Source organism: Euprymna scolopes, chromosome 14 (genome assembly GCF_053919585.1).
Source record: "Euprymna scolopes isolate OS-2025 chromosome 14, ASM5391958v1, whole genome shotgun sequence".
NCBI lineage: Eukaryota > Metazoa > Mollusca > Cephalopoda > Sepiida > Sepiolidae > Euprymna > Euprymna scolopes.
The window spans coordinates 91,457,633-91,485,351 of record NC_136495.1 but is presented as its reverse complement, the minus strand read 5'-3'; the positions used below and the strand labels follow the sequence as shown (position 1 = coordinate 91,485,351).

Below are 27,719 nucleotides of genomic sequence, written 5' to 3'. Positions count from 1 at the left end.
AAATGTGAAACATTTGTTGATCCTGATCAAATCCTGGGCAACATCGGATTTCGCTGCTAGTATATACATTGTTAATGCACTGCCCGCATAGCAGCAGTCATATAAGCGCAACGATTAGAAGCTCCGACTTTCATCTGGGCGATCGGGTTTCAATCCTGGCTTAAGGTAGTTGCTTGTCTAGCTGCACTGATGAGCTGTGAAACAACAAAACAGTACTGTATGTGGATGACCTATAATGCTCCCTATCTTGGGTTGAGCATATTGGGAAGTGATATACAAATTACCATTAGCATATGACGCGATGCTCTTTGTGTAAACAAATTGAGCTCAGGTACTTTATACAATGTCAAAACATTGTTAATTCACTGCCTGCATAGCAGCAACCGTATAGTACAATGGTTAGAAGCTATGACTGTCGTTTGGACGATCGGGTTTTGATCATGACTTGAGGTAGTTGCTTGTCTAGCCACACATGAGCTGTGAAAAAGCAAAACAGTACTGTATGTGGATAACTATATATATATATATACACTTCAGAATAATTGTATTTAACAATCAGTTGGTATGGAAACCTGTGATTATAAGATTTACAAAATATTACTGGCGGTAGACATCGAAACCCTATAGGTTAAGGAGATTAATTTTCTAAAGTATTCTGTGTTCTTGCTTAGAATAATAAAAATCTTTGATATGAAACTCAAACACTTCATTTCAATAAGGGTTTTTTGAAATTCATTGAATCACAATTTAAATATATATATATATATATATATATCTTTATTCGATTGGCAAAATTTTAGAATAATTGTAAAGTGAACCATAGCAGAAATTCAGTCAACTAAAATAAGATGGAAAACAATATATATATATATATATATATATATATATATATGAGGAGGATTTTGTAGTTTTCTTGAAGCATTGTGCATAGTGTGAAAGCTGTGTTAGACAATGTGTGTGTGTGTGTGTGTGTGTGTGTGTGTGTGTGTGTGTGTGTGTGTGTAATAACTGATAAAAAAATGTATATGAACTTTTGTTTGTCCCAAATCTGCTGCCTAAATTCAACTTTTTTCATATTTTGAGAAGTTTATTTGGACAAAGTAGGGAATAAGGACCCTGGCTTTATTTAGAAAAGGTCAGGTTTCAGATGACACCGGTTTAACTTTCATTTTGGTATATTCGAGCAGCATTTTCTGATTGATTTATTTTATGTAAAGTGTGTTTTTTCTGTGTGAGTTTTTAATACAATTCAATATTTATTTAATTATTCTTTAAAACATTAACTTTAGTGAAAATTTTTTTTAATTATTTGAAAATATTAAATTTTAATTTAATCTCATAATACATGTCACAATGTATTTTTCAAATATCGGTTCTTTATACTTGTTGCTTGTATTTTTGATTTTATTATAATTTTTATAAATTACCTCAGTCTAGAAAGAGTTCTCCTTCACAGACTGCCAACATGAGAGATAAGTGTCCTAAATTTTAAATTATGTTTTTTAGCATTATTATTATTATTATTTTGTACATAAAAATCAATCCTGGTCGTGAATAAGTTATTTTTATTATTATTAACAACAATAATTTATATTATTTGTTCGCGATCAAAGTTAGTTTTTGATGGAGAGTGCATTTATTTACAAAATTTTTTAATAAAATATTTAAACCAAAATTTAAAAATAACAATTCAAATTTTAAATAGCTTCATTTAATAAATTTCTAAATAAATACACTCTCCATTAAATTAATCTTGGTCGCGAATAAATAATATAACTCTAGAATAGGAGACCTTCATGAAAATAAGTGGAGACTTTCAAAATTTTAAAAATGTTAAATTATAAAATAATTATTTTTAAAGCTTGCAATGTTTAGATTCAAAATCTGCAAAATTATGCTTTCTCATTTTTTGTTAGGGTTTGTTTAATGGCTTTTAATTATGAAGCAAAAACTAAAATGATTGCAATTGGAGTTGATTTTATTTCAAAAATATTTTTTTAATTAATCTTTGATTTTTTTTGTTTATTTTGAACAAATCCAAGCAATCAAATTAACTGGTTTGATTTTAAAATTATACAGAATTGAAAAAAATCTAATTTATCTCTAAAAATGATTTTTCTTTGAATTTGGGTTAGATATTTAGAGAACATGAGAGGCCGCCTAATGAATTTTTACAAAATCAGCAAGAATTACAAGATCTGGATGACAATTTCTACAAGTGCTATTAAATTTTTTATTCATTTTTGCTGTGATTGGATATAAAGTATTTTAAAGAAGATTTTTTTATGTGTTTTATCACAATTGAGTTCACACACTGATGACAAAGAAACTATAAGAACAGTTGTTGAAACCATTTTTTTTTTAACAAAAGATGCACTCGGGTAGAAACAGATAGATACAAACATGTACTTACTGTTTTTGTTTGTCCTCATCGTCATATTTTTCAGGCACATTTTTAAACATTACAGAAATCTTACGAAATAAACTTGGTTTTCCACAGAACAAAACTGATCGGATTTCTGGATCTTCAATATTTTTAGACTTTATAGAATGCAACCGTGCCATCTCTTTAGCAATCAACCTGAAAAGAGGTAAAGATTCCACATGAGACAGTATTTGGAAAGTTTTTTTTGCAAATCCATTTTTTATTACCTCTACATATAATGATCACTTTTTCCTTTTTAGATTCAGCAATAACCAAAAACTTCTTGCACATCTTTTCCACTTAACACAATCACCACCTACAACAGCATGTTCAAGGAAAAACATTTTGAGTTGCTACAGAAAATTATTACATTCATTTCAACATTTGCCTTTCCCAAATCGTCTTTCTATCAAACTTATATCTCCATGTAAACAACGTCAAGAATGCAGATTATAGTAGCAGTAGCAAATCTCACCCTGAGCTGCAACACAACATAAACACAAATAATAGCAGCAGCAGCAGCCATACAAAAACATTACGAATTACCAACAGAAATGGCGATCATCACAGTTTGATTGGATATTATTGACATATTAAAGTGTCAGGAACTATCTTCTTTATGCTCATCTTTTCATTACAAGTTCATTCCGGCAAAGAAATATTCAACATTTAACCAAGACAATAATCAAGCTTGAGAAAGAAAACATTTCAATTTTGACAACAGATCACAACATACATTGACAAAATAATTTGAAGAAAAATATTGTGGGTGACAAACTTAATTTGAATTTATTCAGAGATGTACCCAGTTTCATTTGCTAGACAAATGGAGGTTCCGGGAAATGGAGATCCCCTCACATTGAGTCAAACATGGCAGAACTAATATGCCAGCAAATGAGGATAAGCATTCACTTCTTCAGGTCAATATAAGTACTGACGCTAACAGCTAACTGCAGCAGGAAGCCAAAAGTGTCTTGTGAACTATCTTTTCTCTCTTTGCTATAGCAGCAGTAACCCACTAACTTGCAACCCCAGTATACAACTCATACAATCACCCTGCTAATACTGATTTCTCTCATTTGTGCTGAGCCTGGTATCTACAGTTAATGCACAATAAGGATACAGTGTCAAAGACAATTTTAACCCTCCTTTCTTTTGGGCTTCAATGCTTCTTAAAACACGGGACATTACTAATTTTCTTTTATTTCCAGCACACTTTAACAGCAAGAGATATTACTAATTTCCTTTCCTTTCCAGAACATTCTGACAACAAAAGATAATCTTCCCATTTTGTTTCTTCAAAATAAATATTTAAACTTAATATTCCTGTCTGTCTTTCTTGCTACCATACGCTCATTTGTTGTTATAATTGTCGACATCAAGTGTTAAATTAAAATACAACATTTTATGATGACAATTGGTATCAATTGGTATCAGTTGCTAATAATAATATAACACAAGTGATTTGAAAGTAAGAATTGAAATATTTTTTAGCTTTTAAAATCTGTTTTTCCATACAGTTCATAGACATGGAAACTCAAAATCAAAGAAGAATTGGTGCCAAAGTGTAGATTTTTCAGACATAGACTGAAATCTTTGAATTTAATAACTGATTTATATCTAATTGAATTCCACAAATATGTTCAAAGTTTTTTCACAATATCTGCCCACCCCAAAGCTGGAGAACTAGACAAAAACCCATAACATAACTGAAGAAACAGATGTTATCTGATAAGTGACTGACCTGGAGATCATTTTACATTAAACTAGTGGGGGAGAGGCTTAGGCTGGTCGTAAAGTATGTTTAAGTATGATATTTTAATTTGTCCAGATTTCGTACATATTATTATAGAGTTGTGATTTCAAAAGTAAAAAGAAAAGTATTTGGATGCCATCAGCTAGAAACGAAACCGAAAGCAAAACTGCAGCATTCAAAGCTGGTGATGTTACCACTGTACCAACATGACACGCATATGAAATGGTTAAAAATAAATCATCACTTTTTGAATGTACAAAATGTACAATAATCTTTTTAATTTTGACACCTTAAAAACTATTTTAACCAGCTAAAGATTCAGAAAAGAACGGTCCATAAAAAATCCAATCATTTGAGGCCCCTAGCGCCCCTTTGCAACTTTTAGTTTCGGAAAAGATAGAGATTGAAAATATGGAGACAGACAGACATAGAGCCTTTTATATATTAGATTTATTTCTGGAACCGATCCTTCATTCTAAATTCTAATATAATTGGGTATTTACTTTCTCAGTTTTTTCAGGGTGTTAACATGAAATTGTCTTAAAAATGTAGTATCTCATTTTCTTCCTTTTGGGAGGGGTGATGCAGTTGACAGTCCCCATCTACATATGTATATATAATTTTTTTTTAATTTGACAAACTTCTTAATGTTTTCCCTTTATATATAGTACCCAGGATTTTGATAAACATCACAACATAATGAGATTTTCATATTTTTCACTTGTGTTATTTTTTTCCTTTTTATTCACTTGTACCATTTTTTCTAGTGCCATTTTCATCTAAATTCGTTATTATGATCTATAGATTTTAGTATAATTTTAGTTTTACTCTTAGCTGAAAATCAATAAATGTTTATCGTTTTACTATTAAATTACAGCAATGGAAAATTAATTTTTAAAATAACTAAAAGAATCGTTTACTGAAATCAGAAATTAAATTACATTTTTTACAATTTTTATACTGATTCTATTAATCATCCCAACCATATTTTTTACTAACAATATTTATTAGGCAATTATTGATTAATATGAAATATGTGAATACACAATGTGAACTGAAAAAATGACTCAAGATTTCTTTTGTATTTTTAATGGTAAGACATCATTAATTAAAAAACGAAAATATAAAACTTTATAAAAATCAAACCTTTTGCTAGAGATGGAACAATTTAGATTGATAATGATTGACAAAACAACTTTCGATATGTGGCTTATGAAGCTATACTGCTCAATAAAATAGGGGAAAATCTCAGTTGACTTTATGTATTAAAAGTTTATACATAAAAAATCATAAGGTCAGAAAGACATTGGCGGTCAAATAGAACAAAAAATATTTTAAAAGTAATGACAAACTTTTAATACTTTAAAAAAGATTAAAAAAATTTTAAAGTATCTTATTCAAAAAAGAAATTTGAAAAATTAAATATTTTATTGAATTTGAAATGTAAGGAATTTACCAAAATAAAGAATGAACTTAAATAGAACATAGAAGAATGCAATTTATCAACAATAAATGTAAATAATTACCGGCTGATTTTGTCATTGCTGATTGATTTTTCATCCAAGGGTTCTCCAACCAGGTAACCATAACACATACCATTATTAAACGTACAGAAAAGTGGTGGTGACATGTCAAGAGAATGAAGAAGTTGCATTGAAAGACGTTCTACTTGTCGGTCAATTATACGTTCTGTATTTTCACCATAAATCCTAATTAATACCATTTTGTCTTCTTCTAAATGTTGGTAACAGCCAATCAGCTGATTCGTGATGCCCTCTGTAAATACCTTCAACACAAAGAATATGAAATATACAAACATGCAGAAAATCACACAGAATAAATCACTATCTTAAAACAACATCACAATTTTTCATCCAATGACTAAACTTGACAGAGTTCCAAACATATTTTAGTATCAAACTCTTAAAACTACCTGCAACTGGGGATCACTTGTGAACTTGATATTCTCATGAAACTTTCTCCTCCATGGAGAAGCCTGTTCAATCTATCTAAGCCTATTATCATTTAGCTAAAAAAAAAATTAACATTCCAAATCCTAACTAATAAAAAAATTGGTTCATAGGAAAATTAACTAATAAATGATAAAAAACTAATAAAAAATTTGGCTTATGAAAAAATAAACTAATAAATAATAAAATAACGAATACTAAATTTGGCTCATAAAAAATTAAGTAATATAATAATATAACTAATAAAAAATTTAGATCATCATTTCACTAATAAATAAAAAAATATTTAAAAAATTTAGTTTATAAAAAATTTAGCTAATAAATAATAAAATAACTAATAAAAACTTTGGCTCATAAATAAAATTAACTAATAAATAATAAAATAATTAATGAAACATTTGGCTCATATAAAAATTAGCTAATAAATAATGAAATATGTAATAAAAAATTTGTCCAATAAAAAAAGTAACTAGTAAAAAACTTGACTCATGAATACAAATTAACTAATAAATAATATCATAACTAATAAAAACAATTTGGCTAATAAAAACATTAACTAATAAATAATAAATAAAAACTTTTTCTGAAAAAAGTTAACTAATAAATAACATAAAAATAAAAAAATTAAGCTCATAAGTAAATTTAACTAATAAAAAACTAAGTAAAAATTTGGCTCATAACAAAATTTATTTACTTATAAATAATAAATTAACTAATAACAATTTGGCTCATAAAAATTTAACTAATAATAATTAAAAAACTAATAAAAAATTGGGTTCATCAATAAAATTAATAAAAATAAAATATTTAATAAAATAATTTGGCATACTAAAAATTAACTACAAATTAAAATAATAACTAATAAAAATTTGGGCTCATAAAAAAATTAAATGATAATAAAAAAATTATAAGAAAATTTGGCTCATGAAAAATTTAGCAAATGAATAATAAAATAACTAACTAAAAAATTTGGCTCATAAAAAAATTAACTAAGAAATAATGAAATAACTAAGGAAAAATTCAACTCATAAAAAGTAACTAAAAATTAATAAAATAATTATTAAAAAATTTGGCTCATGAAAAAAATAACTAAAAAAGGATTCAATATTCAATAAAACAATTCAGCTTATAAAATAATTGACCAATAAATAATAACATAAATAATAATAAAAACTCTACTCATAAAAATAAACTAATAAATAATAAAAAAAAATAATAAAAGATTTGGCTCATAAAGAAAATTAACTAATAAATAAATAAATAACTAATAAAAAGTTTGGCTTCTAAATTAAATTAACTAATAAATAATAAAATAACTAATAAAAAACTTGATTCCTAAAAAATTTACTTATAAATAATAAAAAAAACTAATAAAAAATTTGGCTCATAAAAAAATTAATTAATAAATAATAAAAACTAATAAAAAAGTTGGATCCTAAAAATTAACTAATAAATAATAAAAAAAGAAAACTAATAACAAATTTGGCTCATAAATAAAATTAACTAATAAAAAATTTGACTTATAAATTAAATTAACTAATAAAGTATGAAAAAATCATAAAATTTGGCTCATAAATAAAATTAACTAATAAAAAAGAAAATAACTAATAAAAACTTTGGCTCATAAAAAATGAACTAATAAATAATAAAAAACTAATAAAAAAATTTGACTCATAAATAAAATACTAATAGATAATAAAAAAAAAAACTAATAAAAAATTTGGCAAATGAATAAAATTAACTACTAAATAATAATAAAAAAAACTAAAAAAAAAATGTACTCATTTCGAGCATTTTTATCAAATATAAATCTAAGATATTTCACAGAAGTTTTGAAATTTTACATTTGTCTGGTCTTAAGTAAAATCCATATTGTTGAATTCGATCCAGCACGGCAGTAAGAAAATGCAGAAGTTCCTTTTGGGATGTGCCGGTAATGATAATATCATCAGTAAAGGCAGAAACTCCTGGCAATCCTGCGAGCATTGTATCCATAGTTTGTTGGAATATTGCTGGAGCTGACTCCAAATCAAAGGCGGTTAAATTGAAATAACCCCTTGTAGGTGTTAATAAGGAGAAGATTTTTGGAATCTTCATCAACTTCCATTTGTAGATATGCATCTGCAAGGTCCAGTTTTGCAAAACAAGTTCCACCATTGAGTCCTCCAGTACAGGTAGTGGATACTGATGTGTCTCCAGTCGGTCATTTATTCCTGTGCTGAAGTCTGCACATGGGCGTACTTCACAACGACAATAGGTGCTGGCCAGGATGAGTAATTTGTAGGTTGGATTACTCCTTCTTGTTGTAGACAATCCAATTCTTTTTCTACTGTAACTAAAGCTGCATATGGTATCAGATGCTTTGGTATGAAGACTGGCTTTGCATCTGCCTTCAGTTTTAAAGTCGTTTTAACTTTACAACAACATTCAAGTTCTTATTGAAAAACATTGCTGAACTTTGTGTTGAGACACTTGTAGTCTGTCTAAACTGTACGAACGAACTGACTAAACCAAGATGGCCGACTCCTATTTATATCACCACAAGCAAGGGAGGTAACCATGTAACTGAAGCAAGGGAGGTAACCAATGTCTACATTAACATTGCTGCTGTCCTCAAGTGAATAATTTATTTCTGATTTAACAAGTCCCTTAGAAGCTCAGACGAAGCTCCTGCCTTGGTCAAACAATCAGAGACCTGATCACAACCCTTGATCCATTCTATCTGTATCTCCCCTCTACTCTTCATTTCCTTCAGCCTTGCTACATCTATTCTCAATCGTCGATCGCTTACCAGATTGTTGGAATTCAATGTCTCCACAAGTGATGCATTATCTGTCTTGCAGAGAACGTCTGGCAATTTAGATAACTGAAATACCTCTTGTATCATAACCGCAGTCAAAACACCAGCATCAGCTCCCTCATTCAGAGCAAGAGTCTCTGAGGCCAATGGGCTTTTTGTCACTCTGTCCAATTTCTTTGACGCCCAACACATGGGGGCCATTTTGTCAGTACTTCCTCCAATAAAGACAACAAAACCACCCTGTGAAGATCCATCTTCCAGACTGGCATAAGAGGCATCAGTATAACACAAAATGTGTAAATCTGAGGGCTTTCCCAATTTTGGAAATGTTATAGAACCCTTCTTGGATTTCAATTTTGATAAGGCTTTATTCGCCTCAAATAAGGCTTTTACTTTGGGATGCTTTCCAGTGTTGCTCATTTTACACACATCAAAAGCTATATCAGGGCGTGTTTGAGTTGAAACCCACATCATCTGACCTGCAAGTCTCTTCAACTCATGCTTTTCTTCTTCATTCAGTTCATCATTTTTCCTCAGTATCCTCCCTTTGCTTATTTCTATTGGAGATATGGAAGATACATATAGATCTTGTTCTACAGTGATCCCATTTTCCTGTTGATTAACATTCAGTCCAACATATTTGAATGTTCCACTTTCATGAGATCCCACCTTAAATTTTTCTTTCAATGTTGCAATCACATCCCTTTCAAACTCTGTGTTTCCACAGAAAACAAAATCATCCACGTGCATAGCAAGAATTCCAGTCAAATTTCCTTTAATATCATGACACAAAAACAATGCATTATCATAAGCACTTGCTACTCCTTTTAATTCAATCAAAGCCTGAGTAACTCTCTTGTACCATGCCCGTGGAGCATCATTCAATCCATAGATGCATCTTTTTAATTTCCACACTTGAGATTTAGGACAAACATCAGATGGTGGCCTCAGGTACACATCTCTCTCTAAAATACCACCTTGCAAAAAGGCTGAGGTAAAATCTATGGTCTGCAGCATCCAATTCTTTATTGATGCGGTTAGCATGACCATTCGCATAGCTTCACGGCTACATGTTGGGGAGTCCGTTTTCAGATTACTATTTTCTTCATAGCCTCGTGCTACAAGGCGAGCTTTCATTGTTTTCTGATTATCCTTGAATTTTTCAGTAATCACCCATCTTGTGGATATTGTTTTTTGACCTGTGTATGGCACACATTCAAATACTTCATAGGTGTTCATGTTTTTTATTTCTTTATGCTTGGCATCCATTACAGCTTTCGACTGCTCTTGTTCAGCGGTGAGCAGGACTACATTTTCCTGTTCAGTATATTGGGGCACTTCTCTCCAATGATCAATATGATTCCAGTTGATACAAACTTGATCCTCGTTTTCATCCTCAGGTTCTATATTGATCCAATGACTATATTTGCCAGTTGATTTAGGCTGTACTGACATAACCTTTCCTTTCTTCCACTCCTCACTTCCATTTATTTTATAAGTTATGGTCTTATTTCGGCCAGGTTTTTCAGTCTTATCCCTTAAACTGGTAGAACTATCAACAACTTCTTCTCTGTCTATATCTTCACTTTCTACCACTTGATTCTGCAACTCCTCCTCCTCAACTGAAAGGTATTCATTCTTCCCTTCTGTAGTGTTTCCCAGCATTTCAGCTTTTTTTGTTCTTTTTTCGTTGTTTTTATTCACTTTCATCAATTGGCACGGATGCATCCTATAAAATGCTCCGCCATGTCTGATTAAGACAAACTGGCCTTCTCTGCCTAACACTTTTGCTGGACCACGCCATCCTTTAAAACCCTGCCTCCGATAATAGATTTGGTCTCCGGTAGCATAATCTTCATCAGCATAAGTTCTGACATTAGACCTGAGAGCTCTCCTAATTCTCTCACTGGACTCAGCTTCCAAAAAGTTTCTCCTTGCACTATGGAGAGCATTTAAATTTTTTCTCACCATGTCACTTGTAGTAGAGGACTCCATAGCAGGTAACTGGTCTGTCAGAATTGAGGGTGTATTTACATTGAAACCGAATACAAGTTCATTTGGACTGTGTCCAGAGTAATTGAGGAGGGCATTTTTTGCACAAATAGCCCATGCCAAGGCAATTTCAGGTTCACACTTCTCATCGTCAATTGTTTTTTTCATTGCCTCAGCAACTATCAAATTATGACGTTCTACAGTACCGTTGCTGAATGGACTTTCTGCGGCAGTAGTACAGGTCTCTATGTTGAGTTTTTCATTCATCTGTCTATAGTGTTCGTTGTTGAATTCACCCCCATTATCACTCAGAAAACGAACAGGAGATCCGAAATAGGTAATCCACATCATAAAGATGTTTTTGATGATCTCCTCCTTCTTCTTTGTTTTGATCAATGTTGCCGCTGAATACCTGGTAGCGGCATCAATGAGATGTAGTATCCACACCTCATTGTGAATGAACTCTTTCAAATCCATGCAAACTGTGTGATTAAATCTATTGCCAAGAGGCAATCCCACAACCGGTCGCAGTGGAGCTTTTTTAAATCTAAGGCAAATTTGACAGTTTTCACAAACCTCCTCAATCGCCTTTATAAATTCCTTGTCATTGAATTTGCCACTTTTTTTAACCAAGGAAACAAGTTTTTCCTTCGAGGCATGAGCAAACTGTCGATGAAGTTTTTCTGCTTTTTTTTTTTTTTCTGTGAAAGAACACTGACCAAAATTCTGAACATGTAATACAATGTTCTTAGTACCACTATGATCCAACAACTTATTTGTTAAGGGGAGACAATAGTGACCTGAAGTTGTGGTCTTTAGTTCAATACATTTATCAAAAATCCAGCACATATCTTTCCGGAAATCTAGCACTATTCCTGCTGTCTTCATTGATTTGTGACTTAATAGAAGAGGCAAGTCGTTTTTCACAATATCTGCTTCGATATAAACTCTTATACCTCCGAGTGTAACCGGAAATTTAGCAACTTTAATTGCTGTGACAGCCACTCCATCACCAAAACAAAAACTCCGGTCTGAGTTCGTATACTTCACTAGTTGCAGGTCACTTTCATTTAAAGTATCCAAATAAACATCAAGCCACACTTCGCCAGCCAGTGTGCGAGTACAAGCAGAATCCAAGACTGCCATTCCAAATGTTTCCTTTACAAGATTTGAGATTTTTTCATTTGTACTGTTCAAATAAATATTTTCTTGAATGAACAACGTAATGTGTATTTGTTCTGTCGCTTCCGTAAACCTGGGCGTATTTCTAGGACACTCTCTAATTAGATGGTTCGGAGACTGACATTTGTAACACAACAACACGTTTCCACTTCGGTCACATGGATTAGATTGTCCTCGACGAAAACGCCTTTTGTTGTTACCCGGTTTAGAATAATTATAGTTGACGATTTCGGGCTCTGATTTCACTGCCGGTACATTTTCATCACGATAAATGTCACCAAATACTTTCTTTATCGATTCCTTCATGTTTTGATACGTCAAAACAGAACACGTTGTCCGCGCTAATTTTTCGTTCTCTTCCGATATGTTAACCGCGTTCAAAACAAGAAAAGCTTGCACTCCTTCCGGTAGAATAATGTAGAATTTTTTTAATCTTTGGTACAAAAACTCATAACGAACAAGAAAGTCATTTATACTGGTACCTGACGGTCTTTTATAAGTGTAAAATTCCTTAAAAGTCATGTAAGCGCGCGTGTGTTCATCCTTTAAATATATGTCATCCAGTTTCTTTATTAAGATCTTCAAGCCATCTCGTCCGCCGATGTCACTTGTTGGCAATTCACGTACACATTCTCTAATATTCGGTGGTAGCGTCAAAAACACTGCTGGCCCTTTTTTTTCCTCAGAAAGATCCGTGAACAACGACCACATTTCAACGTCTTGTTTCCAGTTCTCGTAAACATCCTCCCCCTCCAACAATGGAGGTTGTTTGTTCGAAGTTGCCATATCCGATATCCGATCTGTCTAGTGCTACAGACAAGCTGTACAAAAAAAAAAAATTTTTTTTTTTTTTTTTTTCGTTTTGTCGCACACAGAGGGATATCTCTGCTACCATTTGTTGAGACACTTGTAGTCTGTCTAAACTGTACGAACGAACTGACTAAACCAAGATGGCCGACTCCTATTTATATCACCACAAGCAAGGGAGGTAACCATGTAACTGAAGCAAGGGAGGTAACCAATGTCTACATTAACACTTTGCTTTAAGTATTTCTTAAAATGTGTTTCAGCATCTGCTGCAGCATTAAGATCGAAATAATTGAAAATTGAAGTTTGGGGAATATTGAAAAGATCAAGTTCTTCAATAAAATCCAAACCAAGAAGATTCAAGGTTGATCCAAAACATAACACACACCTGAATTTTTTTTTCCTTTAAAAGAAACATTGCATGTTAACTTAGCAGAGAGTTGTATCTTGTCTCCTGATGCACCACAAGCAACATGAGTTGTCTTCTTAAGAGTTAGTTTTCCCAACAATTCCCATGTTGGATGTGACATTAAAGTAATATCTGATATCTTAAAGTGAATAACTGAAATTTCACAGTTTTTATCTCAACAAGTATATATTTTCTTCAAGGTTCAAAATTTACGTTGAAAGCAAAAATTGAATTTGATGTGGTTTTCTGCAAACATCCTGGCGTTTTTCTGTGATTTTTACTTCTTGTGCAGTACTCTTCCTGGAAGTGTTGCAGTACTCTTCCTTGGAATTGTTGCGGTACTCTTCCTGGAAGTGTTGCAGTACTCTTCCTGGAATTGTTGCAGTACTCTTCCTTGGAATTGTTGCGGTTACCACAAAATCCGTCCTTGTGTCCACAACATGAACAGAGTTGGCGTGTGTCTTTTAAATGGACAAAAACGAGCACAGGGTGTTGACAGCTTCTTTCTATTTCTTGTCGAGGATTTCTCTACCAATCTGATGTTGTTAGAAACCAATGGGCTTTATTGTTGCATCATTGTTGTGTCTTGTTTTAGATTGATTAGTCGTTGACATTCTGTGGTCAGAATTTGTACCGTTATTTCTTTGTCTTTTTCAACCATAGAAAGAAGACGTGTGCGAATGTCTGCCTCTTCTGGAGATTGTAATCCTGCGATGAAAATGAGGCATTTGAATTGATCCTCTGTCAGTGATTTCAACGGAAAATTTTCTTATTGTAGATTAACAATCCCAGCATATTTGAGAAAATCGTCTGTAGCAATTTTTCTTTCATTTCAAACAATTGTAACGAATATTAAATAAAAATGCTGACTCACCAAAAATTGTCCGATAACTGTGCTATCATTTCATCAAATGTGAAATTTCCTGTTTTTTTTTTTGGAAGGATATAATTTGAATATCTTTCATGTTCTGCTGTGCCCAGCTTACGAAGTTCCATGCTTCGTTCGTCGAATGCAAACTCATGTTGAACTGTATCCTTCCATTGACCATACCAAGCAGTAAGGGACTGTGTTAAATCCAGATTGAATGAAAAATCTGTTATTGTGCTTGTTATGGTGTCCAGAGAAATTGAGTGTGTTAAATTGAGCCGTTAAATTTTCAATTAAATTGTTTTGTAGCTTTTAAAAATTCTTCTTGCTGGTTGAATCCATGATGTAAATAATCCTGATTTTTTTTTTATTTTCGTTTGTGCACAAAATTTTCTTTTGTTTTTTTTTCGTTTGTTTAAAAGAAAAAAATGATTTTTGTGTTTGCTATTTTTTTTTCGTTATTATTGTGGAAAAAGAATATCTTTGTTTTTGTGTGTTCACACAAAAATATTATTGTGGAAAAAAGTGAGTTTGTTGTTTTTGAGGTTTAGTATTTAATCCAATGTCATTCATGTTGCCAATTTTTGTTGTGTCCAGAGAAATGATTTGTTGGAATAATGGAATATCGAGTAATAAGTAGACAAGCTCATTGTAAGTTAAATACAGTTTATTCACGGTAACAACATTAATTATTTACAGAACGATATGCATCTGTTAGCCCAACCACCATACTGTCCACCTCTCTTCCCTTTTTGAACTATCCAGTCTTTTTCTAGATCTGTAAAGGGAAATAACTCTTTACTTTCTTTATTAAAGTTATTTCCCTTTTTGATCACTATAACAGCGAATACCCCCCCCCCCACATGACTGAAAAACTCATGACAAAAAAAGCTGCGTTTATGAGATTTCATGTAAATATGGAAAACTTTACAAAGGTAAAACATGCCGCTCCTAAAAGTGAGACTAGAAGAACTCCAAAAAGTTGACATATGCAGAGATTGCAGAGTAATCGAAAAACCAGCCTTAGCAAACCATATATGGGGAGAAAAAGGCATCCATTCTCCAATGTGGGATGATGTTAAAATACTAGACATAGAAAAAAGATGGAAGTCAGAAACTCAAGGAAGCAGAACATATAGGATAGCAACAACATCCTAAGCGGTCCAAGTACTGAATTTAACCACATTTGGAATCCATTAATTACAAATTTACATGAGGAAAATAAGAAAAAAAATAACAAAAAAGTACACCCAGTCCAAGGGAGATAATCCCCGAATAAAAACCTGTTTGTTGCCTCCTTTGCATTATGTTTTTTTAAAAAAGCGAAAACACGCGGGGATGTCTATTGGTAGGTGTGTCAGAAATTTCGTGAAAATAGTGAATAATTCCACCCCGTCTTTCCAAGCTTATAACTCCTCGAAAAATGTAATTCAAGCCCTAATTTTTTTTTCAATTAAAGGAGCAAGGATCAAGGTTTCATTAAATAAAAAAAAATAAAAAAAGTGGGGTTTTTTTTAAAAGGTTTTAAACTTCGGACTTTACAGGTAAATTTCTAAAAAACAGTTCTTTTTTTTTTGTTTGTTTTAAATTTGAATATATTATTTATTGACCTTTTCTCTTCAATTTGTGATATATAAGACTTTGGTACATAAATTAATTATTTACTTTTTAATAGACATTTCAAAATGGGAGGTGTAAATTATTCGACCCCCTGTCTTTCCAAGCTTATAACTCCTCGCAAAATGTAATTCAAGCCCTAATTTTTTTTTTCAATTAAAGGAGCAAGGACCAAGGTTCCATTAAAAAAAAAAATAAAAAAATAACGTGGTTTAAAAAAAAAGTTTTAAACTTCAAACTTTACAGGTAAAATTCTAAAAAACACTACGTTTTTTTTTTGTTTTAAATTTGAATATATTATTTATTGACCTTTTCTCTTCAATTTGTGAGTAAATTAATTATTTATTTTTCGGTGAGTAAATTAATTATTTACTTTTTAATAGAAACTTGAAAATGGGGGGGGGCGTGAATTTAAAAAAAAACGTTTGTCTAAAATATTATATTCAGTTTATTGGAAAGAACATAAAATTTCACATTGACCCTGAAAATATCGTAAAAATAGAATCAATAGAAAATTTTTGATAGATTTTTAAAGTTTAAAAATTGAAAAATATTGAGTTCGTAAAATTCATTACTGTTTTTAAAAAAAAAAAAATATTTCTATTACTTTTAAAACAACTTTAATAGTTTATTTTGGAAGTATAATCCATAAAGAAAATAAATAACCCACTTTTAACTGAGAAATTACGAGATGTTTTATATTTTATTCGCAGTTTCGTGTTAGGGGTGTCAAAAATTCCTACAAAAATTCTGATACACCTAGTCTATTGGTGGTTTTATAAAACATTTTTCCACCAATATTGATAATTAACATAAAGATTCAGTTAAAATTGAATCATAAGAAAGTCTTAAAAAATACTCTAGCAACCCCTGAAAATTGACCTTTTTTTTATAATTTTCGGAAATACCCTCAAACCCATCGTCCGATATTTTACAATACAGAGTTAACCCCTTTTCCTTAGTTGAAAAAACATGGATTTTACACCCGATGAAGGTCGTAGGTTTCAGCAACGGAAACGTTGTGTCAATAACACCCAAGATGAGAATAATTGTTCGAACAATCAAAACAATACTTCATCTCATTTTCGGGTTCATGATATCCTAAAAACCTAGACACCTGTAGCAACTACGCTGGAACCAAACTTAACAAGGAACATTTTTTAGAAGTCACCGTTTCCGGTTCTCAAAAAAAATCACGTAACAGGAAATAAGGGACTTCTCCCTTCCTCTTTAGAAAGCTAGAGTTTAACGTGGTAGGACGGGTTTTCACTTCGCAGCACTAAGCAAAGCCTTCACCACGTGTGTACAAAATATGTAATTCTCCAGGACTAAGACGCCCAGAAAAAGGACCCTAAAAAAATGGCAACGCTTACAGCTAACGTAAGGAAAGCCCGCGGCATTTTCTTGTTGCAATTCGTAACGAACAAACTTTTAACTACTCCCATGAACTCTTATTTTAAAAAACATGTGTTTTCAACACATGCTCTTACCCATGTGGATTTTAACTATTCTATGAGCTCCTCTTTTTAATAACCTTTACTCCTTAAACCAGCTATTAAAAAAAACAATTTCCTCAGTCAGAAGGATTTTTACCCTAAGAACTCACTAGATAATAAATTTCTACTCCATGTAACTCTCCGATAAATAAATCTACATCATTATTTTTTTACGCCAATCTGACGGTATTTTTTATTTATTTTTCCAAGAAATATTTGTAAGTGACTTGTTGCCACTTTATCTCCATCACCGGTAACAGGTCGCTTCACTGGTGACTCCTCTCGTCAGACTTTGGCAGAACACGCATGGATATGGACAGTGATACCTTACCGGCGACCATGGCAGTACAGGGCATTCTCAAAATTCCGCCTTTCTGGACACACGACCCGATGTTGTGGTTCGTACATGTGGAAGCACAATTTTTCACGCAGCGAATTCAGAACCAAATGACAAAACTACAGTACATGATAGCCGCGCTCACACATGAAGTGATGGCTGAAGTGCGCAACTTAATTATGGCTCCCCCAGGATCTGTTACCTCGACACCTTCAAGTCGGAGTTAATAAGAAGAATAACCGACTCCCCGCAGAAGCGTCTCCAGCAACTACTGGTCGAGGAGGAACTTAGCGACCGGACACCATCCCAACTGCTCAGACGGATGAAACAATTATTGGGTGAGAGCGCTTTATAGCCGGACATCCTCAGGCAGTTATTTGTCAACAGACTACCGTCCAATATCCAAATGATCCTCGCTTCTTCCAAGGATACCACACCGGTCGAGGAATTGGCGGAGTTGGCAGACAAAATTATGGAAGTGGCAGTTTCCGTAGCCCCAGTCCACGCTCAGCCCTCAAAGGATTCCTTTCCTGAGGCCTCGGCCACTTCCATAGATATCCGTGAAGAACTGGAGAGACAGGCCCAACTCATTGAGAACCTGAGCGAACAGCTACGTGGCATGGAGCTCCGAACGAACGAACATCCACGTTCAAGCAGGCAGGACCATCCGCGACGACGAAGTAGCAGTCGAGAGAGCGACAGGCTCTGTCATTTCCACGCGCGTTTCGGCGAGAAGGGCATTCTGATGTCGCAAGCCTTGTTCTTTCGAAAAAAATGACAGGCAAGCGGGAAACGGCCAGGCCAGGCGGTAGGGGCCACCAACACCCCTGGCAAAAACCACATTATCTTTTAAGTGACGGACAAAAACACTGGTACACGATTCCTCATTGATACCGGTGTGGAAGTCAGCATTATCCCCAAGAAATTGGTGAAAGAGTGACGACCCCAGTCGACCTTCTGCCTACAAGCCGTGAACCACTCATCCATCCCGACCTTCGGAGAAAAATCCCTAACATTAAATATGGGATTTCGACGCGCTTTCCAATGAATTTTTACCATCGCGAAGCTGCCCGCCCCGATTTTGGGAGCAGATTTCCTGCATCATTTTGGCATGCTCCTTGACGTTAAGCGTGGCAAACTAATTGACACCAGCACCGGACTTACCGTGCAGGGGAAGATTAATAGAACTATGGAGATAAGCCCGGTCATATTAAAGGATGCCATGGACCCATACACGGACCTCTTGAAAGGTTTTCCAAATATAACCCATCCTGTTTTTACCAACGGCAAGGTTACACACGACGTTACCCACCACATCCAGACCAGAGGACCGCCCGTGAACGCGCGCCCGCGCAGACTCAAACCTGATCGTCTACAGGCCGCCAAGCAGGAATTTCAGCACATGCTGGACTTGGGTATTATTCGTCCGTCCGATAGTAACTGGTCATCGCCACTCCATATGGTGCCCAAAAAGTCAGCCGGAGACTGGTGCCCTTGCGAGGATTATCGAGCACTCAACAGCCGCACAACTCCGTATAACTACCCCATTCCCCACCTCCAGGATTTTTCAAACTCTCTCCACGGCAAATCGATATTTTCAAAGATCGATCTTGTCCGTGCGTACAACCAGATACCTGTGGACCCTGAAGATATCCCCAAGACTGCGATAACCACCCCATTCGGACTCTTCGAGTTTCTACGAATGCCTTTTGGACTGAGAAATGCTGGCCAGTCTTTCCAGCGATTTATTGATGCAGTTTTAAGTGGACTACCGTTCGTTTACGCCTACATTGATGATCTACTTGTAGCAAGTTCATCCGAGAGCGAACACGCGCAGTATCTTCAGCAACTGTTCCACAGATTGTCGGAATACAGCGTTATCATCAACCCCAGCAAATGTGAGTTTGGAGTTGCTTCACTTTCTTTCCTTGGACATGTGATCGATTCGGAGGGTATCCATCCTCTCCCAGAAAAAGTCCACTCGATTGTTGAGTACCCGCCGCCCACCTCCCTTCATAAACTTTGAGAATTCCTCGGTTTGATAAACTTTTACAGGCGTTTTGTTCCTCACTGTGCCGAAATCGCACAGCCTTTAACGGATGTACTCGGGAACAAAAAGAAAAAAAATGAGGCGATCACCTTGAACGGATCGGAAATACACTCCTTCAACAGGGTAAAAGAAGTGTTAGCAGCTGCAACTATGTTGTCAGTAGACGCATCCGACGTGGGTATCAGAGGGGTGTTACAGCAGTTCGTAAAGAACACGTGGCAACCACTATCTTTTTTCTCTAGCCGACTACAGAATGCTGAGACCAGATATAGTACCTTCGGCAGAGAACTTTAGCCGTTTATTGTTCGGTCAAACATTTCCGTTACATGCTGGAAGGATCCGATTTCAAGCTCTTTACGGACCATAAACCGCTGTCGCACGCCTTACTCGCCAAACCTGGCAAACATTCACCCAGGGAAGCTCGTCATTTGGACTACATTTCTCAGTTCACGTCAAATATAAAACACGTCAAAGGCACTGAGAACGTGGTTGGTGACGCATTATCGCGTATGCACATTGATGCAATCCAGTCCACTGATATAGTATCGACCTTAAACAGATCGCCGCTGACCAAAGGGACGATGAGGAGTTGAATCGCTTGCGACATTCCGAGAACCTATCATTCAAACAGGTTCCCTTAGCGATTTATAGTGACACCTCAACCGGACATGAGCGTCCTTATGTCCCCCTCAAACACAGGCGAGCAGTTTTCTCCCAGCTGCACAACCTATCGCATCCTGGCATCCGCTCAACGCAGAAGTTGGTGACGTCTCGTTTTGTATGGACCGCTATCAATCGAGATGTACGTGAATGGGCCAGGAGTTGCATCCCTTGCCAAAAATCTAAAACTCATAAGCACATTAAGAGCCCACTTTCGACTTTCTCAACGCCTGAAGCTCGTTTTCAGCACATCCTTATAGACTTAGTGGGTCCACTCCCACCTTCCAGTGACTATACACATCTGTTAACTTGCATTGACAGGTTTTCTAGATGGCCCATCAGAGATACTTCTGCCGAAACTGTGGCACAAGCATTTATCGCACACTGGATAGCTCGTTATGGGGTGCCTAATACCATTACAACCGACAGAGGTAGACAATTCGATTCCTACCTATTTTCAGAACTGTCTCACCTGCTGGGATGTAAACACATACGTACGACTTCGTATCACCTGTCGGCGAACGGCATGATCGAGCGCTTCCACAGGCAATTGAAAGCGTCCCTGAAAGCATATTCTGACCCTACCAGATGGACAGAATGCCTTCCCTTCGTTCTTCTAGGTATTCAGTCCACCATCAAAACAGACATCGGTCTAACCCCAGCCGAAATGGTCTACGGAGCCTCACTGACCTTGCCCGGACAAATGGTCACACCAACCACCCCTGAGCGCATGCCAGACCCGGCGAGTTACACCTCCCGTGTAAAGGAATATATGTCAAAACCTCTCAACATCACGCCGAGAGCACAAAATGTAACCACCCACGTTCCCAAAGACATAGACACTTGGACTCACGTATTCATCCAAAACAGTGACGTGACTACCCGTTTCAAACCGCCGTACTCTGGTCCTTATGAAGTACTGAAGAGATATCCGAAGTTCTTCATAATCAATATTAACGGCAGACGTGACTCGGTCAGTATTGACCGCCTGAAGAGAGCGATTTTTGACGATGATGTCACTCACAAGCAAAAACCAACTCCTTTTTGACGAGAATGACTCATCGAGTGCAACCATTTCTACCAGGTCGGGTAGACGTATACAGCGGCCACCACAATTCGCTGTTTACACGCAGTGACATTTCTTTTTTGTCTCTTTATCGACATTCTGTCTAGTAAGGGGGTATGTAGTAACTACGCCGCAACCAAACTTGACAAGGAACATTTTTTAGAAGTCACTGTTGCCGGTTCTCAAAAAAATCACGTAACAGGAAATAAGGGACTTCTTCCTTCCTCTTTAGAAAGCTAGAGTTCGACATGGTAGGACGGGTTTTCCCTTCGCGGCACAAAGCAAAGCTTTCACCACGTGTGTACAAAATATGTAATTCTCCAGGACTAACGTAAGGAAAGCCCCGTGGCATTTTCTTGTTGCAATTCGTAACGAACAAACTTTTAACTACTCCCATGAACTCTTATTTTAAAAAACATGTGTTTTCAACACATGCTCTTACCATGAACTCTAAACCCATGTGGATTTTAACTATTCTATGAGCTCCTCTTTTTAATAACCTTTACTCCTTAAACCAGCTATTAAAAAAAACAATTTCCTCAGTCAGAAGGATTTTTACCCTAAGAACTCACTAGATAATAAATTTCTACTCCATGTAACTCTCCGATAAATAAATCTACATCATTATTTTTTTACGCCAATCTGACGGTATTTTTTATTTATTTTTCCAAGAAATATTTGTAAGTGACTTGTTGCCACTTTATCTCCATCACCGGTAACAGGTCGCTTCACACCTCTAAGGTAGATGGACCTGATCTCATTCCTGCTATACTATTAAAAAAAAATGCTTTGTTGAGGTTGACCCTCTTCTCTCCAAACTCTACAATGTGGTAAAAAAAAAAATCAAGAGACAACGATACTAGTGATGACACTATGTTTTGCTATCAAGAACCTCCCAACTGCAAAATACAACGCACAGCTGACACAACTCGCCACTTCAATAGTCAAGTCCAAAACCCACGCACTCTGAAAAATCAGGTTCTTCTTTTCTTTTATATCCAACTGGAAGCATCTTATTTGCAGTTTGAGCAAGCATATAAAAAGGCGGCCATTTCTTTTTTTTTTTCTTTTTCCTCTTCACTACTTCTGTCTGCATGAGATCTTACAAGTTGCCAAAAGAACAGGTTTGTCACAAATTAAATTATTTAATTACATGCAACAAATGCCTTATTGAAACTTACTTCCCTGACTGTTAGAAAATTGCTTCTATGGTACAGTTTTCAAGAATTCTGGTGAAAGAACTGACCCACTCAATTATTGCCCCATTAGCCTCCTCCCTCTCTTTACTGACATTTATGAGTCCTTAATCATGCACTAGCCAATCATCCATACTAAACTTCTTTCCAACCAACAGTATGGATTTAGGCAAGCTCGTTCTACTGCAAATATCCTAACTAATCTCTGAACATATATACCATGCACTGAATAAGGCAGGGAAAGGCAGGGTTTGGTACATAAAAATTATATTATACAGTATTACTGGACAAATATTTAATATAATCAAATCCTTCTTAGACAAAAAGAAAAATTCAAACAGCATTATATAAATGCAGGTGTGCCTCAGAGGTTGATACTTGGGCCTTTATTATTCCTAACATTCATAAACGACTTCCCTGATAAAATTGTCTTTGAAATGAGTATATTTGCTGATGACACCACACACTATAACAGACATGAGGAGGAAAACGAATGTAAACATATCTAGACAATGGTTGAAACCTTAAGGAATGACCGTCAGCCTGCAGTGGAATAGGGACGTAAATGGATAGTAACATATTTAATGCTGCTAATATTAAACTTCTTTCCTTTAAAAATTACAAGAAATCTTTTCAACCAGTAATTGTCATGACTAATATGCAATTGAGAGCTCTCCATTCAAACTCCTCGACTTTATATTCAGAGGCAACATGAATTGGAACAAATACATTGAAGACATTGCCAAGACTGCTGCAAAGAAGGTAGGCTCTCTCTACCATGCTAGAAAATTACTCATGCCTGATGGTATTCTATATCTCTAGAAAGCCACCATTCGCATGCCATGCATGGAGTGTTGTTGCCACATTTAGACTGTTGCATTCACCACTAGTCTCTCCCTCTTAAATAGGGTCCAAAAAAGAATCTCCAACCTGATAGGTCCCTCACTATCAACCACACTTCAAACTGTGTCCCATCACCAAAATATTGTATCCCTTACTGCTCAACTCCCTCCATAGTGTCTCTGTAAACATGGTCCCAAATAGTAGCTGCTTACGTCCAAGTGGCACTGTGCCTTGTGTAGGGTGAATAAAAAAAAGACTATCCTCAGATATACTAAGTAACTATTTAGAGAACTTCATAGTAAAGTATAGGACATAGATTATTCTGGTTTTGCAGTTCAAGTTTAGAAATGTGTTTGTATGAAATGAACTAGAAATTGAACCAACAATCATTTTTTTTTCGCAATGTTATGTCAGTGTGGGAAATATTTGAGGAAGGCAAAGTGGTTGAAATATTGTTGTGATAACAAGCAAAACACCCACCAATCCAATCATTTTGTTTGATTTGGATATCAAACTTAGTGATCCTTGATCATCAGGTATTGTTTTTTGTTCATAATTTTTTGGGGTATGATTTAAAAATATAACCCCAAACCGAAAGCCTTAAACCATTAAAGCAAGATTCATTAATAATTCAATGGTACTTCTCCGGTAATTCATTAATAATTCAATGGTAATTCTCCAGTAATTCATTGATACCACAACAAATTAGAATCCACTTAAAATGTTTTGCATCATTTGTTTGAACTCGTTATTTTTTAAATGTTAAGTATCCTTAAATTCAAATTTCATTGTTAGTAAGTCACATATTCTTGCTGTAAATTTATAAACAAATAGAAATTTGGAACTAAAACTTGAAATTAAAATGTCAAAACAAGCAAGATAATTGTGTAAGCAAAGAGAAAGTTGAATCCATACAAATGATAAAAAGAAAATTCCAAATCTAAGCTTTCAAAACGGTCAAACTGTATTTAAAAATATGCATATACAGCAAAACAAGAACAATTCCACCTCAATTCTATGATAATCGGTTCAGTTGTTCTTATATAATCCTATGAACCAACAGGCAAATAGTTGCCAATGAAATCATAACTCTTCTAAGCCATGGTTAACGCAGCCTCCCGTACTTGTTTTTGCAAATTCACATGTAAAATTTTTATAAGACTAGAAGAACATCAGAAAGTTGTGATGCATGGAGAAATTAAAAAGTCAGATATGATTAATCACAAATAAGAATAACATTAACTCTAACCTGATCGTGGCTGAGAACAATCTATCCACGTATAGATTAAGTAAAGGATTCAATTAAAAATTCTGTCCAGATTCCCAAATTAGACTACAAGATGCACATGAAGATGTCGGAGGTTAAAACATTGTGAATGTAATAAATCAGATGAGAATAGAGTCTGAAGACTTCAAATAATATTTGGAAATGCGCATTAATACAAACACGCAATTTGGTGTGTAAGATTTCTACTCTTAACACGTGCACATATCTCAAATTTTGTTGCACACGGTCTTCTAAATCAATTTCATAGTGAACACCATGTGCATACCTACAAACACACAATTCAGTAGGTAAAATTTTCCTCTATATGTATACACACATATGCACACATGGTTCTACTTAGACTTTGTTATATACATTCTCGTGGACTCAATTTCAAAGCAAATGCAATGTGTATGCATTTATAAACTTTTTGTACATGTTCTCATGTATACAACTTCATAACAGACCTAGTCGGGCTCATGAACAAAGTTTTTTGAGTTTTAAATTTTTACAAAAGTTGTTCCTTTGTTTTTCATATGGCATGCTTGTTTATTGATTACAAAAATAAGTGTACAGAATAGCATCGATGCCAAAACATTGCACAAGCGCTGATCAAAACTTGTAAAACTATATGTGTATGTCGATCCAACTTGTTTTACCTGTTTAAATTTCTGTGTTCTTATGGTCCTCTTAAATAAAGATTGATTTATATAGGCACGCCAAAAAAAAAAAAAAAAAAAAAAATGGAAGAAAAACCAGGTTGTTGCCTTTTTTTTTTAAATAAATTAAAATCTATTTATAAATCCACTATTCTTGAGCTTTTTTTCCAGAAAGATAAAAGCCTGAATTTCATCATATGAAAATAAGAATAATATAAACTTTTTCTACTACTTTTAATAGAATTTTAAATTTTAAATTAAAAAAAAAAAAAAAAATCTATTCACCGCCATTTTTGTCTCAATAGAAAACATATTTAAATTTTTTTTTTTTAAATCAATTGTTTTTTTTTTGTCTAAATAAGATTTATGATGATTTGCTTTAAGAATATGCAAAAATATTATAACATAAGTACCTGAATTTCAAATAATTCCATCTTTATCTCACTCTATAAATTTTGCATGGCGAAATAAAAAATCCAAAATTTAATGATAGTTTGGAAGAAACTACGGTAGCCTTTACATGCCTAAATGAAGTTCATTTAGTCCTGTAAATTTCCATGTATTTTTAACGTTTGTTTAAGTGAAGAATCAACTTTATAAGGGTTTTTTTTTTTTTCATAAGCTATATATTTGTTGCTCCCAAAATTAAGCAATGATGAGGCTGGCCAATACCAGATGGGTGACCATTTTGGGAATGCTAGACGCCGTATTTGTTGAAGACAACTCCTGCATCTACGAGGGGTGTGCAATAAATAATGCCCCTGAGCCACTTCCCATAGTAGTAGCGCAACAAAACTTGGCACAGTTATTAGTCTTTCTCTACATAGGAACCACCCAGAGTTATGCATTTCTCCCATCGTATGATGCAGCTCTGGAGACCGTTTTTGTAGAACACCCCAGGATGGTCTTCCAACCACGACGTGACTTCAGAAATCAAGGCTGCATCATCTGGGAAACGCTTTCCCTTCAAAAACAACTTCATGGCTGGGAAGAGGTGAAAGTCAGAGGGTGCAAGGTCAGGAGAGTAGGGAGGATGGGGCAGAATTTCATAACCACACACCCGTGCTTCTGATCTGCCGACATTCGAGTTGTGGACCGGAATGTTGTCCTGCAGGAGGAGGGTACCTTTGCTGATCTTGCCCCGCCTCTTGATTTTGATAGCTTCCCTTAATTTCCTCAAAAGTAAAGCATAATAGGCTCCTGTAATTGTGGTACCCTTTGCCAGGAAATCTGTCATCACTACTCAATCTTGATCCCAGAAGACTGTGAGCATGACTTTGCCAGCGGAGATCTGCACCCTTGCCTTCTTTGGAGGTGGTGGGTCCAAGTGCTTCTACTGCATTGACTGGGCTTTGGTCTCTGGATCATAGTGATGAACCCAGGTTTCATCCTGTGTAATCAGTCTTTTGAAAAACTTTCACTCATCTTCTTGGCACATCTCCAAATTCATCCTCAAGCACTCGACGCGTTCTCGCTTCTGGAATGGTGTGAGCAACCTGGGAATCCATCTGGCAGACACCTTATGCATATGAAAATGGTCATGAATGATAGTTTCCACAGACCCTGTACTAATCTTGACATCTTGGGCTATTTAGCGAATAGTAATGCGCCGATCTTCCAAAATGGCAGCCTCAACTTGATGGACAGATGCCTCATCAATGGCAGAAAGGAGGCAACCAGGTCTAAGTGCTGTTCCACATACTTCCGGCCATGTTTGAATTCACGATGCCAGCGTTTTACAAGGTCATATGATGGGGCATTATCACCATAAGTTTCTTTCATTTCATCAAAAGTCTCCTGTGGTGTGCGTCCTTTCAAATACAAAAACCGGATCACTGCTCAACATTCAACAGGCTCTATTTCACACCTGACTCAGTTCAAAGACCTGTAAAACAGAAACCACAATTAGTTCAGAGCTGTAATTTGCCACATAACCTCTAGAGATATAAATCATTGCACATGCAAAATTTCAGCTAGATCAGATTGTAGGAGTGAACCTAAGTGACCTCAGGCCACATACTACTACCATGAAGAAAAGACATTGTTTCTTTAATACTCTCTTTCTCTAAAAGAACTCAACTAACCAAGATACCCAAAAATCTATTCTCTTTTCTCTTCTGCTGTTGCTGCTCGCTCACCCATACACACACACACACACTCTCTCTCTCTCTCTCTCTCTCTCTCTCTTTGACCGATGATTGACCTAAAAAGGATTGGACAGTCAAGTTTCCAGGCTTCTACGTTGTCACTCGTGTCCTGCGAAGAGCAGACACAGAATTCTAAAAGTATGTAAAAACTAAGAAAATAAAATATTCCTCT

At 35.0% G+C, this 27,719-nt stretch overlaps 1 protein-coding gene across 1 annotated transcript in view; it reads right to left on the bottom strand.

Moving 5' to 3' along the window:
• LOC145293159 (ethanolamine kinase 1-like) overlaps positions 1-27,719 on the bottom strand; it is a 100,722-nt gene that overhangs the window by 65,813 nt on the left and 7,190 nt on the right. The window contains exons 2-3 of the mRNA XM_080139610.1: positions 5,708-5,967; positions 2,414-2,581 (exon numbers count right to left, since the gene is read on the bottom strand). Of these exons, the coding sequence (XP_079995736.1) occupies positions 2,414-2,581; positions 5,708-5,967 (428 nt within the window). The remainder of the gene's footprint in view (positions 1-2,413; positions 2,582-5,707; positions 5,968-27,719) is intronic.